This window comes from Ovis canadensis, chromosome 1, assembly GCF_042477335.2.
Source record: "Ovis canadensis isolate MfBH-ARS-UI-01 breed Bighorn chromosome 1, ARS-UI_OviCan_v2, whole genome shotgun sequence".
In the NCBI taxonomy this organism is placed as follows: Eukaryota; Metazoa; Chordata; class Mammalia; order Artiodactyla; family Bovidae; genus Ovis; species Ovis canadensis.
Window position 1 is genome coordinate 250,209,851 of NC_091245.1, and position 18,769 is coordinate 250,228,619.

At 40.9% G+C, this 18,769-nt stretch overlaps 1 protein-coding gene across 1 annotated transcript in view; it reads right to left on the bottom strand.

Annotated features, from left to right (window-relative positions):
* Nucleotides 1-4,476: 4,476 nt before the first annotated feature.
* GRK7 (G protein-coupled receptor kinase 7) overlaps nucleotides 4,477-18,769 on the bottom strand; it is a 41,611-nt gene continuing 27,318 nt past the window's right edge. The window contains exons 3-4 of the mRNA XM_069563722.1: nucleotides 16,866-17,140; nucleotides 4,477-5,530 (exon numbers count right to left, since the gene is read on the bottom strand). Of these exons, the coding sequence (XP_069419823.1) occupies nucleotides 5,197-5,530; nucleotides 16,866-17,140 (609 nt within the window). The 3' untranslated portion in view covers nucleotides 4,477-5,196. The remainder of the gene's footprint in view (nucleotides 5,531-16,865; nucleotides 17,141-18,769) is intronic.

Consider the following 18,769-nt stretch of genomic DNA (forward strand, 5'->3'; position numbering starts at 1 on the left):
GTCTTCTAGGCTCCCCTCTGCCACCCCCCCAAAATCTTGGATCTATTTTTTTCCCTTTATGATTTTTTTTCTCCTTAAGGTTTGTAACTGCCAAGAACAATCATTTAAGAAGCAAGGATTATATATTTTTCATTACTTTCATCATGTTTTACTGTCTAAAACTTAATATGTGTTAAATTGCCCCAATTATAAACACAATATAATAATAATGATCTTTTAAAATCGATGTAGAATTCTCTATGATTTCTTTTTTCTTTCTGCCTGTTTTTTTTGGCTGCACCACATGGCCTGTGGGATCTTAGTTACCCAAGCAGGGATTGAACCAAGGCCACTGGTGTTTGCAGTAAAAGCACTGAATTCTAACTGCTGGACTGCCAGGGAATTTCCTCTATGATTTCATATGAGCAATTCCCAAGAAGCAAAGCTTAAATTATTCAATTATTTCACATTCATGCCTGGTCACCTAAATGAGAAACATCTTAAATTTGATATTCAAAGTAACCAATTGAGAATACTTTTTTTTTAAATGTATTAAATATTTATGTATTTATTTATGACTGTGCTGGGTCTTAGTTGTGGCATATAGCATCTTTTTTTTTTTTTAATTTTAGTTTTTTATTTTTTAAATTTTAAAATCTTTAATTCTTACATGAATTCCCAAACATGAACCCCCCTCCCACCTCCCTCCCCATAACAACTTTCTGGGTCATCCCCATGCACCAGCCCCAAGCATGCTGCATCCTGCGTCAGACATAGACTGGCGATTCAATTCACATGATAGTATACATGTTAGAATGTCATTCTCCCAAATCATCCCACCCTCTCCCTCTCCCTCTGAGTCCAAAAGTCCGTTATACACATCTGTGTCTCTTTCCCTGTCTTGCATACAGGGTCGTCATTGCCATCTTGGCATATAGCATCTTTATGCCACAATTAAGAGTTCACATGCCACAACTAAAGATCAAAAATGTGGATTTTTCCGTTGCCACATGTGGGGATCCAGCTCCCTGAGCAGGGGTCCCCTGCATAGGAGCCAGAATCTTACTCACTGAACCACCAGGGAAGTTCTGAGAATACTTTTTAACACTTTGTTGCTTACAGTTCTAAAATCAGAAACTTCCCTGGTGGTGCAGTGGTAAAGACTTCGTGCTTCCACTGCAGGGGGCATAGTTCCCTGGTCGAGGAACTAAGATCTGGCATGCCGTGCAGTGTGGCCAAAAAGAAAAAGAAAAGAAAAGAAAAATTACATCTAAGATCAAGCATTCATCACTGTTTTCTGTGAAAACATCATCCATACCTTCTGCTTTGCAAGGCACTTCCAAGTCCTTCAAGTCCTAATCTCCTTTAAGAAACAAACATTTCAAACAATCCCTGACAAACTAGAAGAATAAAAATGACTTCTTGGTTCTTCTTTCCATGACTATTTCACTCATATATGCTTTTGTTTCCCCGATGTTTCATTTTGTTTATAAAATTTTTCTCTAAAAACATGAGGTCATTTTAATTTTTTAAGAATAGGCAAGTACCACCCTTTTTCAAAAAATCATTTCTTTCCTTTGATGAAATATCTGGTTGCATGTATCTAAGTTTGTTTTAAATATTTATTTATTTGGCTGTGCCAGGTCTTAGTTGCAACATGCGGGATTTTTGATCTTTAGTTGTGGCGTGTGAACTCTTAATTGTAGAATGTGGGATCTAGTTCCCAGACCAGGGATCGAAACTGGGTCCCCTGCATTGGGAGCTGGAAGCATGGAGTCTTAGCCACTGGACCACCAGGAAAGTCCCATCTTATTTAAGTTTTGAATCCCACCCACAACCTGAGCAGACTGCTTAGCCTTTGCTTATTTCTCTCCAACATTTAATCTCTGAAAAGAGGTCTCTCCTTCTCCTGCCCTGTCCTTGGAAAGATGAGCCTCCTTCACTCTGACTTGGCCCAGGTGAATCCCCACCTGGCATATGATAGGCATAAGGCCTAAGATGGGCTGCCGTGTCTCCACTTATTGCAGTTAGATTTTTCTTCTGTTGTGTGTAAAGAACTACCTTCTCGACCACTCCCCAGGAACCAGCTCTCTTGCCTCTCTTACCTCCTCTGTAACTTTTAATGAAGATGTGGGTTCAGCTCTTGATAGTTTGTTCCTCAGCCTAGAGTCATTTGACCTGCTGCTACTTCCTGACCGTGATCTTAGAAAGAGATAGCTGGATGGCATCACCGTTGCAATGGACATGAACTAGGGCAAACTTTGGGAGATAGCGAGGGACAGAGAGGCCTGGCGTGCTGCAGTCCATGGGGTCACAAAGAGTCGGACATGACTGGGTGACTGAACAGCAACACAGGCTATGTGCTTGCTGTACATTATTTCTATTATTTCTGCATCATGTCTTCTCAATAACCCTGTCAAGCTGTGTGACCTTGGAAAAGCTACAAAACATTTCTGAGTATCAGTTTCCTCTTTTAAAATGTGAGTAATATACCCACAGAAATCTGCATTCTACATGACACCACATGGCCTTTCTTAGATGGTTGTCTTATTTCTCTGCTGTGTCCCCAATACTACCCAGTATAGGGCTCAATGTAATTAGAGTTCAACACATATTTACTTGGTGACTGTTTAAATGTACTGCTGTGCTCAGTTGTGTCCAATTCTTTGTGGTCCCATGGACTGTAGCCCACCAAGCTCCTCTGCCCATGAAATTTTCCAGACAAGAATGCTAGAGTGCTGTGCCAGGGGATCTTCCTCACCCAGGCATCAAACCTGCTTCTTTTGAGTCTCCTATCTTGGCAGGCGGATTCTCTGAACATGGTTATCTTACTCAATTATTTTCCTGAGTTACTTCTAAAAAGTGAAACAGATTTGCTTTTGAAGTTTATCAAAACCAGTAGGCATTCACTTCAAAACAATGAATGCAAGTAGACATCACTTTAAAAAAATGTTTAATGCTTATAAAGCTAAATCTTGAGATGTCTACTCTTGGAATGCTGTGGTTAATTAGGTTTCTGTTAACTGTTGATTCGTTTTTTGTTAAACAGACTGACATTTTATCAAATTGTAATCTACTTTCTTGCTTTAGGTGGACACGCCTGTATTTTGCTTGGGTGACTCAGGACTCTGTGGTGTCTCTAGGGTAGGGTTTGGAGCTTCAGGGAGCTCAGTGAGGATAGAGGATGAGTAGGAGGGCGAATGGCAGGTGTTCTAACCCAGGACTCAACTCCAAGGGGATTTCTTCTTCCTGGTTCCTGATATCGTTGATGTTGTAGTTGAGTCTTGTAGTTGAGGATTACTGTTAGGTGGATTCCAATTAACCAAAAGAATTTTTGCCAGTGTTTTTGTAATTTTTGGCTCCCTTACTCAAGGGGCAAAACTTTTAAAATAAGTTCAGCCAAGTTTCTCAGCTTTGGGACAAACAAGATTGCCTTATGGACACATACCACACACACAGACACACACACACACACACACACACAAAATCACTCCAGATATATTTGTGTCAAATATATATATATATATATATATATATATATATATATATATAAGCTTTTAAATTCTTACTTTGGCTGTGCTTTTTAAAAAAAAATTTTTTTTTATTTAGTTATTTGGCTGTGCCAGGTCTCAACTGGGATCTTAGTTGCAGCATGTGGGATCTAGTTCCCTGACCAGGGATCAAACCTGGGCATTGGGATCATGGAGTCTTAGTAACTGGACCACCAGGGAAATCCTGGCGGTGCTTTTGAGAAGTGCTAATTGGTGTACTAGTGGTAAAGAATCCACCTGCCAATGCAGGAGACGCAAGAGACGCAGGTTTAGTCCCTGGGTTGGGAAGATCCCCTGAAGAAGGAAATAGCAACCTGTTCCAATGTTCTTGCCTGGAAAATTCCAGGGACAGAGAAACCTGGCAGGCTATAGTCCATGGGACCTCAGAGAATCAGACACAACTGAGCGATTAAGTACAATGCTCCTATAGAGTGTTGGCTGGGCACCCACTTGAATTGAAGGCCACCATTTGTTCAAATTAGTTTCAAGGCCCATGTTTCTCCTTTAGGTCTTGAAACAATCAAGAGATCTACTTCCCAAGATATGTGTGAAGAACTAAAGTGTGCCTGGGCAAGAAAATCTACAAGACGAATATAGATTATATTCACTTCATTTAAGTGCAATTGCCCAAGTTATGCATTTTTTTGAGTATTTGGGAGATTGCTGTCAAAATGTCTGATTGGGGTTTTGAGTGATCCAAACAAGGATCCATATATAATACATGGCCGTAGATCCCAAACTTTGTTGCACACTGGTATCACCTGGAGAGCTTATGAAAATCTAGATGCCCAGGTTGTACCCCAGATGGATTAAAATCTGGCAGTGGGAGTTAACGCGTTAGTATTTTAAAAGACTTCTGGGTGATTCCAAAGTTCAGCAAAAATTGGGAAGCAATGGCATATGGAAGTATACAAGTAAGCAATTTGTAGAATACTACTTAAAGAACTCAATTTACAGAATACTTTAATCCACAGACATCATGTGTATCTATATTTAACATGCTTCAACATTATAACGGTAGAATATTTCAAAAATATGAAAAAGAGACATTCTGTAAATCAAAAATTATTTTGTGATCTGAAATATTTCCAAGATATTACAATCCACTCCTTTTTTTTTTTAAACAGGGGAGAAGGAAATCAGAAATATTTATTTTCAGGTTTAAAATCCTTTTCATGAGTACAGAAGCAGAAGAAATACTGAAAGATGAAAGGAAGAAAAGATATAAACAAAGAAAAACTAAAATGATTATTTACTAAGAATTGCAAATGCTCATTTTTCCGAGCACACCTCAAAGCTCCATCCTCTGTTCCTAGGACTTGACGTCATTTTCAAGGGCATGACGGCAAAGGCTCAGGCTTTTACTTTATCAAAACAAATCTGAGGGCTCCTTTTCCCAGCACTCAGTGAACACCGAGACTGTACTTTTCTTTGTGAAGGAAGAAAGAATAAAGAAGTAAGGTAGGAAGGAAAAGAAGGAAGGAAAGGAGGGAAGGAAGGAGAGCAAATATGTCCTAGTGGTGAGTTCATTTGTCTTTTGAACTGTTCTGTAGTTAAGGTGCCCCTCCTGATTGATCAGTCTTCCACAACAGATTTTCATGTATTAGGAACATTCGAGGATTCTGTCAGCTGAGACTCCTGCTGCTGGTCTGGTAGAGATAACAACTTATAATAACAAACATACGCCAGACCTGGATGAACCCTCCCCACAACCTGCGGGCCTGTTGGGGTCATTCAATTCTGCAAACAGTCCCGTTTCTATAATCTCTTCCTGCCAAGCTATGGGGACAGCACCTGTTGCAAATCTTTGAAAGAACTGCTTATCTTTATCATCAAATTCAACTCCTCGAACCTCAGAGAAATCATCGATTTCATTGATGTCTTTGGCATAAACCACTGATGGGTCTGGCACAAATGGAGGTTCAACTAGGCCGGCTTCCAGGCGAGGAAAATTGATGGTTTTGAAGAAATGGTGTTTCCTGGGATCGTCAGACTTTTCTCTGTGAAGAAAGGAGATGGTCAGCCTGAGACATAGTAACAAACCCAAAGAGGAACTCTTCTAGCAATACAAAGCATGTGGTATTCTTTTCTGAGAATTACATTTCATTCTCATTGCAAAGATGATATAAAAAGAATAATTTAGAAAAATAACATCTTTAAAAATCACCCAATTCTACCATATGCATACAGTAGCATTTTCATTGTTTGTAAACCACTTTCACTTTAGATGTAATTTTTAGAGTCAAGCAGTCGGCATGACTTTTGTTCATGGTGTTTCAGCAAAATTCAGTGGGGCCAGAACCTGCTTTCCTGCAGCTTCCAGTCACATCCCTTGCTTTGTCCTTCAGGGTCAGAGAGAACAAGTTAAGCATGTCTTTCCTCACCTGATCACCACTTACATTTTAAAAGATAGCAGTCATATCTCCTTACTGTTCATATGACACAATTTCTAAGAACCCCACCTACCTCCCCTAACTGCCACAACAATCTTTAAAGACTTTAACCCATTAGCAATTTTTAGTAGCATAAATGAACATACATTTGGTACTCAAGACTATCATTATTTGTTATCAAGCCCTTCTTCCAAAGGCTAGAAATTATTCTGGTATTTGCCTTAGAATAAGGGGGAAAAGTGTGTTTCTAGTCATGTAACCTTTTGTATTATTTATCTTTTGCTGTGTAACGGATAGCCTCAACATTTAGTGACTTAAAGTAGCAAACATTTGCTATTATCTCACAGTTTCTGTGGGGCAAGTATATAGACTTGGATAAACCAGGCACTTCTGGCTCAAGGTCTCTAGTGACATCACAGTAAAGCTATTGGTCAGGCCTGTGGTTTCATCTGAAGGTTTGACTAGTGGGTCAGTGATAGGGGTAATCTGCTTCCAAGCTCACTGACATGGTTACTGGAAAGTACCCCCCTCACCATGTGAGCCTCTTCTTTTTATTACCTAATCTTGGAAATGACATCTCATTACTTCTACCCTATTCTATTTGTTAGAAGCAAGTCAGTCGGCTCAGCCTATCCTTAAGGGAAGGGGTTACTCAAGGATGTGGACAGCAAGAGGTGGAGATCTTTGGGGATTATATCAAGGGTGGTCTACCATACACTTCTCTTGGTTCTTTTCTTTTAAAGAAAGATATTTATTTGGCTGCACCATATTTTAATTGTGGCATATGGCATATATTTTTTTAGTTGTGGTATGTGAGATCTAGTTCCGCAACCAGGAATTGAATCTGGGCCCTATGCATCGTGAGTGAGGAGGGACCATCAGGGAAATCCCCTCTTGATTCTTCTTAAGTCCAAGTTTTCAAGAAATGTTTAAAAAAGGCGGGGGGGAGCTGTTTTGTGGTACCAGGTTCAAACGATTTTTTTCTTTTGTTGTTGTTTAGTCAGTTTTATCAAAGTATATTCAAGGAATGGGGGTTGGTATCAGATAAGATTTTAAATGTGCCAGAACTAGACTAGAGCTAAATTCTATTCAAGTATATCAGGAATGAACCTCAGGTCTGTGTGTCTTGAAGACAACAGAGGAGTTAGGATGGGACCAGGTGCCATGAGAAAGGAGCTCGTACCACCTTGATGGCTGCTGGCAGGTATGAATGCACTGTACCAGAGGTCAAGAGGGCAGCTTTAAAGTCACTCTGAGCAGATTTAACTTGGATAAAGGAGAGCGCCCAGGGTTCAGTAACCATGGGGAACTTGCCGAGCCAGTCTTCACATCAAGATGCACAGTTTTCTTATGCAGGAAACAGAAAGAAACTCACAAATCTAGACAACAGACTTGTGGTTGCCAAGGGGTGGGGGGAGGGTGGTGGATGGGGAGTTTGGGATTAGCAGATGCAAACTGTTATACATAGAATGGATAAACAACATAGTCCTATTGGGTAACATAGGGAACTATATTCGGTACCCTGTAATAAATCACCATGGGAAAGAATATGAAAAGGAATATATTTATATACGTATAACTGACTTCCCTGGTGGCTCAGATGGTAAAGCGTCTGCCTAATGCAGTCTAATGCGGGAGACTTGGGTTCGAACCCTGGGTCGGGAATATCCTCTGGAGAAGGAAATGGCAACCCACTCCAGTACTCTTGCCTGGAAAATCCCATGGACGGAGGAGCTTGGTTAAGCTACAGTGTGTGGGGTCACAAAGAGTCAGACACGACTGAGTGACTTCACCTAACCTTAACTGAATCACTTTGCTGTATAGCAGACATTAACACTATGCATCAATAGAATGATGTATAGGTTTTAAAATGATGTATAATTTTTAAAATGCAGTTTTTTAAATTGATGATTGTCTCTTTTAAAATTCTTTTTAAAAAATATTTATTTACTTTGTTTTTTTGGCTGCGTTGGTTCTTAGTTGCTTGTGGCACAGGCAGTCTTTGTTGCTGTGCACTGGCTCCAGAGTGCTCCGGCTTGGTTGCCCCATGGCATGTGAGCTCTTAATCCCCTGATCAGGGATCAAACCTGTGTCCCCTGCATTGGAAGGCAAATTCTTAGGCACTAAACGACCAGGGAAATCCCCCAAAATACACAGTTCTCAACTAATATCTCAACTAGGCCCAGATGGCCTTGGTTTGTCCATTAAGAATGACCAACTGCTGCCTTTTTTGCAACTAGTCACAGATAGACAAGGAAACGATGGGCCATGTTGAGGTTTTCCTCATGTTCCTCAACATCTCCTACCAGATGCCCTTAGCGGGCAGGGCCCATGCCTTTCACCCCTTTCCAATAAATGCCTCTGGTTGCTGATGCTAACAACAGAAGACTAGGCTCTCCAACTTCTGCACCTTTCCCTCTGTGTCTAGGCCACCACGAGGCTCATCATTTGGTTCTTTGGCACGAGTGATGTTTAGCCTCAGTTGTGTAATTAGAAATAGTGTAAAGGTCAGTTGACTCTTAAACATTTCCCTGGCAGCTTTCTTTAGGGCTCTTTTAAAATTTATTTTATTTTTTTAAGTTTTATTTATTTGGTTACACCAGGTCTTAGTTGCACCACATGGGATCTTTATTTGTCTCATGGGAGCTCCAGGTTCCCTGACCAGGGATTGAACCCAGGCCCTCTGTAGTGGGAGTGGGAATCTTAACCCCTGAGCCACTAGGGAAGTCCCTGGTCAGGGTTCTTTTGACCCATCATCATGCTGTGCCCTTGGACCAATAGAAGAAGCTATTGAAGGAAGCAGCACCTTTTCTAATAGCCAAATCAGCAGCTCCAGGGGGACTTCTCCGGCTTATTAAATACATTTCAGAGCACTAACAGGGGCTCTTGTGTTACCAAACCCCACACAGATTACAATGGATTTTTTGGTAACAGTCAATGAAGAAAAGATACCAGCTGCCCATACACAAGGACCACACTGTGGGGTTTGGTCTGCCAAGAACCTGAATTGGCCTAAAATTGTGTCTTGGAGAAGCGCTTAAGTCAGAGACTTACATGGTTATTTGTCCTTGTCTGCCTATCTGATCAGAATAAATCCTACACAGTACTTAAGTCTTCACTTTTAATTTTATTGGAAAACACCATAGTTGACCCTGTGTGGAGTCCCTGTGAGATGATCAAAAAAGTTCTTGGCCTCTCTGCAAAATTAACTCACAGACCCCACATAAAGGCAAAAGAGGAGATTCCCTTGAGTGATGTCTAAAGAGCAGGGTTTTAAATTTCTTTCAAATGCTCGTGAATGCAACGGGGAGGGGCACACTTGACCTCTCCGCTGTGTAACACTCTGTCTAGGCATTTGCTGTCTTTGGAGGATGCCCACGACATTAATCAAATGTTATCTCGTCTGAATGAATGTTTACAAAATACAAAGAGTTGAAACGAAAATGTTGGAAGGTTTTCTCTTTCACTGAACAGCTGGTTTTTATATGCCTTCTCTCTAATGTTGTAAACACTTTTTATTCAAAACAGTCACAACAACAGATGCTTTTTAAAAAGGTTTCGCTTGACAGAGCAGCTTCAGGCCATGATATGGTGCTTTAAGGTGGCGTGTTCCTAAAGGGGTTGGTCAATGTTTCATTTTATAGACTCAAAGTGTGCTTATAAAGTATTGAGATAGATTTTTATTCAAACACAAGTGGGTCGTGTTCCCTTCAGGGAGGTGATCTAAAGAGACTGTTCACTTCTTCCACTGCCTTGACCACCGTTGACACATCACATCCTCTCTCCGCCCCCCCTCCCCACCTGCCGCAGGTGCTTGAGATGCAGGATGGCAGAGATGACCAGTGGTCTCCATATTCAGTTCTCTTCTCCTCCTTCCTGGGCAGATAGAAGGCAATACAAGACAGCCTCCTGGCTCTGAGGGCCCAAGGATTCTTTCTGGCTAACAGAAGTGTGTCTGAACTGACCTGTGAAGTGGGTCTGAGGCAGGACAAAGCTAGGTTTTCTACATGCACTCGTGTTGCCATAGCAACCCAAAGCCACAGGTTCCAGTGGAGCTGAAAGATGGAGGTAGCCTGGAGCTTTGAGTCACCCCGCTCTGAAAGGAAATACGCTGGAGAACCACTGGACATATAAAGGACTTCGTGTGAATGAGAAATAATACTTTAGTTTAAAGTGGCTGAGACTTCGGGATTTGCCTCTTATCACAACATAGCCTGTTCTGACCACACTAAAACAACCATGTTGAAATCTACACAAGAAAATCACTTCCACATTTTACTTCACATCAATGTAGGGTTTCATCTCATTTTAAAATACTCCTTTGTAAGTTTGGTTATCTTTGAAATGTTTTGAAAGTCATTATAAATACATTTTGTTTCACTATTTTAAAAAATCAGGTCAAAAATCAAAAGCTTGCTTCCATACAAAAGCATCGTAAGCTAAGGCAGCCTTGTGCTAGAGTCTCCATGAAAACTACTCAGAGGATTTTAATTTCACCCCCCAAGTTTTGGTAATGTTAAAAATCAGTCATATTACTTTATGGTTGTAACTTTCTATTTGTTATATGTTTTTAGATTTTGAAAATTCAATCCAAGTAATTTAAGACACATAAGCTCATAGATGAGTTAAAACATTATCTGATATCACTTTTAGGACTACTTAATAATTGCTATCACTTATTGAATGATTCCTAACATACATTATATCTAACCTCCCTGTTGGCTCAGATGGTAAAGAATCTAACCTTGCATATATTATATCTAAGCCTCAAAATATCCCACTAAGTGAGTTAGGGTTCTTCAGAAAAACAGAACCAAAAGGATGTTGAAGGGGTCCGGAATGCACGTCAGTGACATAAAAACTGGGCTTCCCTGATAGCTCAGTTGGTAAAGAATCTGGCTATAATGCAGGAGACCCCGGTTCAATTCCTGGGTTGGGAAGATCTGCTGCAGAAGTGATAGGCTACCCACTCCAGTATTCTTGTGCTTCCCCGTGGCTCAGCTGGTGAAGAATCCGCCTGCAATGCAGAAGACCTGGGTTCAATCCCTGGGTTGGGAAAGCTACCCAACCCAGGTCCCCACTTCAGTATTCTGGCCTCGATAATTCCATGGACTGTATAGACCATGGGGTCAAAAGCATCAGACACAACTGAGCTGTGCTGTAGGTATTTGAGAGTCAACAGATGCAGGTTTTGAAATCCCCTTGTCTGCCTTTAAGATAAGTAGAGCCTTGGAAAACTACCTAACTCATAAATCGTCTCCCCAGGAGTTTCAGAGTTTTGAAATCAGGAAAGATTGACTCATCACCACAGAGAGCAGTCAGCACCACACCTAACTAAGATATCATATCTCCCATCTAGTCTCCTAAGGGCCATTTATCTTTTCTAAAAGTCAACTGCTCTCCCATAAGTGCCCTTCCCCCACCATTTCAAAGAAATCATTTGTTTTCTGGTACGTAACCTTCCCATCCACCTTCCCTATTAGGATGGTGTGTAAGCCTGAAATTCTAACTGCCTCCTAGCCACAATTTTCTGTGAACTCCGAGTGTGAATGTAAATAAAAATCTGTCTCTTGTTAATCATCTTTTGGCAGTTTAATTTTCAGGCCTTCATTCCTAAACCTAAGGAAGGTAGAAGAAAAGTTCTTTCCTCTCCCAGCAATATGTATATGATAAAGAGAGAGAGAGAGGTTTATTGTAAAGTCTGGCTCAGGCGACTGTGGAGGTTTGGCAAGTTCACATTCTGCAAGGTAGACTCTGTGGCTGGAGACTCAGGGAAGAGGTGCAGTTCAAGTCTAAAGATGGTGGGCTGGCAGAATTCCCTCTGCTCCCAGGAAGCCAGTTCTTTTCTATTAAGGCCTTCAAATGGATAGCAAGAGGCCCATTCACATAATGAAGAATAACCTGCTTTACTCATGTGGATATATATTAATCTTGCCTAAAAATACCTGCATAGAAACATCTAGAATAATGTTTGATCAAATATCTGAGTACTGTGGCCTAGTCAAATTGAGACATAAAATTAACCATCACACCCACAAAAATCTCAGTTTATATATTAGGATATTGAGACTCAGAGAAAATAATTCAACTGCTGGGGGTAAAATGACCAGCATGTAGCAGAGCAGGGATGTGAGTCTATCTCTGTGACTCAAAAAATCTTGGTTTTCCCCCTTCAGTTCAGTTCAGTCGCTCAGTCATGTCCGACTCTTTGCAACCCCATGAATCGCAGCACGCCAGGCCTCCCTGTTCATCACCAGCTCCCAGAGTTCACTCAGACTCACGTCCATTGAGTCCGTGATGCCATCCAGCCATCTCATCCTCGGTCGTCCCCTTCTCCTCCTGCCCCCAACCCCTCCCAGCATCAGAGTCTTTTCCAATGAGTCAACTCTTCACATGAGGTGGCCAAAGTACTGGAAGTTCAGCTTTAGCATCATTCCTTCCAAAGAAATCCCAGGGCTGATCTCCTTCAGAATGGACTGGTTGGATCTCCTTGCAGTCCAAGGGACTCTCAAGAGTCTTCTCCAACACCACAGTTCAAAAGCATCAATTCTTTGGCACTCAGCCTTCTTCACAGTCCAACTCTCACATCCATACATGACCACAGGAAAAACCATAGCCTTGACTAGACGGGCCTTAGTCGGCAAAGTAATGTCTCCACTTTTGAATACACTATCTAGGTTGGTCATAACTTTTCTTCCAAGGAGTAAGCATCTTTTAATTTCATGGCTCCAATCACCATCTGCAGTGATTTTGGAGCCCCCCAAAATAAAGTCTGACACTGTTTCCACTATTTCCCCATCTATTTCCCATGAAGTGATGGGATCAGATGCCATGATCTTCTTTTCTGAATGTTGAGCTTTAAGCCAACTTTTTCGTTCTCCTCTTTCACTTTCATCAAGAGGCTTTTTAGTTCCTCTTCACCTTCTGCCATAAGGGTGTTACAATTATTTGCTGCCGAGGGTGCTATCATAAGTCAGCTTTTCTAATTTTTTCTTCTAAAATATCTTGATCTTATTATTTCATTGTAAGCAATAAAACTTGACTTTTCTCAAAACTGATTTCAACTGTACTTAACATACCTGGCAACATCATATATACTTATTGAATATCTATTGACTGATTGATGATATTTTACAGAGATGTTTTAAAAAGGGCAGAATTTCCCAGAACTATGGCTATCTGTACTGATGGCTTTTAAGTTTTACTTTTACTCCTTTTTGAGTAGTAATTTATTCACATAGCTCAAAATTTAAGAATTAGTAAGTTTACCTAATGAAAATTGTTGTTTTGTCAATTTTATCCCTGTCACCAGCTCTCTCGATTTCTCTCTTTTTAAAGTCAGTCAATCCTGGGACTTCCCTGGCTATCCAGTGGTTAAGACTTCGTGCCTCCATTGGAGAGGGCATGGGTTTGAGCCCTGGTTGGGGAACTAAGATCCCATATGAAACACGGAGAAGGCAATGGCAAACCACTTCAGTATGCTTGCCTTGAGAATCACAGGAACAGTATGAAAAGGCAAAAAGATATGACACTGAAAGATGAACTCCCCACGTTGGTGGGTCCCCAATATGCTACTGAAGAAGAGTGGAGAAATAACTCCAGAAAGAATGAAGAGATGGAGTCAAAGTGAAAAAAATGCCCAGTTGTGGATGTGACTGGTGATGGAAGTAAAGCTCAATGCTGCAAAGAGCAATATTGCGTAGGAACCTGAAATGTTAGTTCCATGAATCAGGGTAAATTAGAAGTGGTCAAACAGGAGACAGCAAGAATGAACATCAACATTTTAGGAATCGGTGAACTAAAATGGACTGGAATGGGTGAATTTAATTCAGATGACCATTATATCTACTACTGTGGGCAAGAAGCCCTTAGAAGAAATGGAGTAGCCCTTATAGTCAACAAAAGAGTCCAAAATGCAATACTTGGGTGCAATCTCAAAAATGACAGAATGATCTCTGTCTGTTTCCAAGGCAAACCATTCAGTATCACAGAAAACCAAGTCTATGCCCCAACCAGTAATGCTGAAGAAGCTGAAGCTGAACGGTTCTATGAAGACCTACAAGATCTTCTAGAACTAACACCCAAAAAAAGATATCATTTTCATCATCAGTCACTTCAGTTCAGTTCAGTTGCTCAGTCGTGTCTGACTCTTTGCAACCCCATGAATCGCAGCACGCAAGGCCTCCCTGTCCATCACCATCTCATAGGGGACTGTAATTCAAAAGTAGGAAGTCAAGAGATACCTGGAGTAACAGGCAAGTTTGGTCTTGGAGTATGAAATGAAGCAGGGCAGAGTTTTGCCAAGAAAACTCACTAGTCATAGCAAGCACCCTCTTCCAACAACATAAGAGAAGACTCTACACATGGACACCACCAGGTGGTCAATACTGAAATCAGATTGATCATATTCTTTGCAGCCAACGATGGAGAAGCTGTATACAGTCAGCAAAAACAAGACTGGGAGCCGACAAGTGGCACAGATCATGAACCCCTTATTACCAAATTCAGATTTAAATTGAAGAAAGTAGGGAAAACCACTAGACCATTCAGGTATAACCTAAATCAAATCCCTTATGACTATACAGTGAAGTGACAAATAGATTCAAGGGACTAGATCTGATAGAGTGCCTGAAGAACTATGGATGAAGGTTCATGACATTGTACAGGAGGCAGTGATCAAGACTCAAGGAAAGAAATGCAAAAAGACAAAATGGTTGTCTGAGGAGGTCTTATAAATATCTGAGAAAAGAAGAGACGCTAAAGGCAAAGGAGAAAAGGATAGATACACCCATTTGAATACAGAGTTCCAAAGACTAGCAAGGAGAGGTAAGAAAGCCTTTGTCAGTGATCAATGCAAAGAAACAGAGGAAAATAATAGAATGGGCAAGACTAGAGATCTCTTCAAGAAAATTAGATACCAAGGGAACATTTCATGCAAAGATGGGCACAATAAAGGACAGAAACGGTATGGATCTAACAGAAGCAGAAGATATTAAGAAGAGGTGGCAAGAATACACAGAAGAACTATACGAAAAAGATCTTCATGACCCAGATAACCATGATGATGTGATCACTTACCTAGAGCCAGACGTGCTGGAATGTGAAGTCAAGTGGGCCTTAGGAAGCATCACTACAAACAAAGCTAATGGAGGTGATGAAATTCCAGTTGAGCTATTTCAAATCCTAAAAGATTATGCTGTGAAACTGCTGCACTCAATATGCAAGCAAATTTGGAAAACTCAGCAGTGGCCATAGGACTAGAAAAGGTCAGTTTTCATTCCAATCCCAAAGGACAATGCCAAAGAATGTTCAAACTATCGCACAATTTGCACTCATCTCACACACTAGCAAAGTAATACTCAAAATTCTCCAAGCCAGTCTTCAACAGTACGTGAACCATGAACTTCCAGATGTTCAAGCGGGATTTAGACAAGGCAGAGGAACCAGAGATCAAATTGCCAACATCTGTTGGATCATAGAAAAAGCAAGAGAGTTCCAGAAAAACTTCTACTTCTTTATTGACTACACCAAAGCCTTTGACTGTGTGGATCACAACAAACTGTGGAAAATTCTTCAATAGATGGGAATACCAGACCAACTTACTTGCCTCCTGAGAAATCTGTATGCACGTCAAGAAGGAACAGTTAGTACCGGACATGGAACAAGAGACTGGTTCCAAATTGGGAAAGGAGTACGTCAAGGCTGTATATTGTCACCCTGCTTATTTAACTTATATGCAGAGTACATCATGAGAAATCCTGGACTGGATGAAGCACTAGCTGAAATCAAGATTGCAGGGAGAAATATCAATAACCTCAGATACACAGATGACACCACCCTTATAACAGAAAGTGAAGAGGAACTAAACAACCTCTTAATGAAAGTGAAAGAGGAGAGTGAAAAAACTGGCTTAAAACTCAGTGTTACAAAAACGAAGATCATGGCATCCAGTCCATTACTTCATGGCAAATAGATGGGGAAACAATGGAAACAGTGAGAGACTTTATTTTCTTGGACTCCAAAATCACTGCAGATGGTGACTGCAGCCATGAAATTCAAAGGCGCTTATTCCTTGGAGGAAAAGCTATGACCACCCTTGACGGCATATTAAAAAGCAGAGACATTCCTTTGCTGACAAAGGTCCAAGCCATGGTTTTTCCAATAGTCATGTATGGATGTGAGAGTTAGACTATAAGGAAAACTTAGTGCCGAAGAATTGATGCTTTTGAACTGTGGTGTTGGAGAAGACTCTTGAGAGTCCCTTGGACTGCAAGGACATCCAACCAGTCCATCCTAAAGGAGATCAGTCATAAATATTCATTGGAAGGACTGATACTGAAACTGAAACTCCAATACTTTGGCCGCCTGATGCAAAGAACGGACTCATTGGAAAAGACCCTGATGTTGGGAAAGGTTGAAGGCGGAAGGAGAAGGGGACGACAGAGGAGGTGGTTGGATGGCATCACCGACTCGATGGACATGAGTTTAAGCAAGCTCCGGGAATTAGTGATGACAGGGAAGCCTGGTGTGCTGCAGTCTGTGGGATCACAAAGAGTCAGACGGACTGAGACTGATCTAAACTGATGACACAGTGCGGGCAAAAGTTAAATTAAAAATAAATTCAATCAATCCTATATATTCCTGGTATACTCTGCTTGAAATAGTATATGCAACTATTTGAATTATGTATTCTTTTTCTTCTTTTTAATGTATGCTGCTTTGCACCTCAACTTTTCACTTTAAAATGTATTTTGGAGACTGTTGGACATCAAGTGTTCATAGTATTTGAAAGAATTGAAAATACTTAACCACACGATATGCAAATAATAATAAGAAAATACTACTATTATTTAATACCAAGGCCTTATCATCACTCCAAAGTATTCTCCAAATCCCTGTGGCAATGCTGACATCACTAATCATGTCTCTACATAATAGTTACCTGCTTCCTAAGCGTTGCTCTGGTGTCTTAGCCAAGAAGAGTCTGCAAATATCTTTTGCTTCCTCTGTGAAGTTACTGTGTTGGAATCTGACTTCCTCTTTCAGTGTTCTTTGCTTTAAATCCTCTTTACTGACTTTTTCCTTGTAATCTCTGAATGGTGTTCGTCCAGCAACCATTTCATAAATACTGCATCCCATTGCAAACCAGTCCACAGGATAGGAATAACTCGCTTTTTCCATTAGGATTTCAGGAGCCATATAACCATTGGTTCCAGCCTGTAATGCCCCAAGCAAAAAAAACAAAACAAAAACACCAATGTGAGTGTAACAGACACAGCTGATGCCTTCCCAATGCCCATTTTCCTTTTCTTTCCTCATTGCTGCTGCTGCTGCTAAGTCACTTCAGTTGTGTCCAACTCTGTGCGACCCCATAGGCGGCAGCCCACCAGGCTCCCCCATCCCTGGGATTCTCCAGGCAAGAACACTGGATTGGGTTGCCATTTCCTTCTCCAATGCATGAAAGCGAAAAGTGAAAGTGAAGTCACTCAGTTGTGTCCGACTTTTCGTGACCCCATGGACTGCAGCCTACCAGGCTCCTCCGTCCATGGGATTTTCCAGGCAAGAGTACTGGAGTGGGGTGCCATTGCCTTCTTCTTCCTTATTGAGGGAACCCTAATTTATTTGCAGTGGCCATGTGTCTAACCTGTTCTATTCCCCCACTTTCCCAGTAGCCTCTGGTGTAGTCAGGGCAAGTCACGCAATCCATTTTAGCCAATGAGACATTAAGAGGACTTGGCTGGAGTGCATTATTAAGGAGAGAGATATTGTGACTCTTGAAGTGGGAAAATCAAGAGATTTTGATCTCTTGATCAAAATCAAACCTAGACTCTTTTCAGAGAAGGCAATGGCACCCTACTCCGGTACTCTTGCCTGGAAAATCCCATGGACAGAGGATCCTGGTGGGCTGCAGTCCATGGGGTCACACGGGGTCGCACAGAGTCGGACACGATTGAGCAACTTAGCAGTAGCAGCAGACTCTTTTAGTCTCCTCATTTCATCCTTAAGGTGAAAAATTCACATGGCTGTTGCTAAGAGCCCCTAAATTCTGCTTCTGCTTTTCATTCAAAGATAATAATAGATGCATGATTTTTGAAAAGGTTGAGCTCTTTAATGATAATATTGGATGCTCATATAGTAGTATCTGTATATGAGTTTTTTACTCTATTTGGCATGTGATGATATTATTATCAGCCATCTTCGCCTATTTGTCTCTGCACTGAAAAATTAATACAAATATTTTAAAGCAGAAAATTCCACACATGAAACTTCATTTAACATGAATGACTATATATTATAGGCACACTGCTATTGATAATATATACCAAATGATCATTGGCCATATATATATATATATATATATATATATATTTATTTATTTATTTATTTATTTTTAACAGGCTTCTCAGGTGACTCAGTGGTAAAAAATCTGCCTGCCAATGAAGGAGATGCAGGTTCGATCCCTGGGTCAGAAAGATAGCCTGAAGAGCGTAATGGCAACCCATCCCAGTATTTTTGTCTCAGAAATCCCATGGACAGAGGAGCCTGGCAGGCTACAGTCTATGGGATTATAAAGAGTTGGACATTTCTGAGCAACTGAACACACACAAAGACACACACACCACATGCACACACATATATATATTACACATAATACACAATTTACCATCTTACCATTTTAAATGTTCAGTTCAACTAGTAAGTACATTCACATTGTGCAATGAATCTCCTAAACTCTTTTCATCTTTAAAAGCTGAAACTCTGTACCCGTTAAACAACTCCCCATTGGCCCCACTCCCCAAGCCCTGGCAACTGCCTTTCTACTTTCTGTCTCTATGAATTTGACCA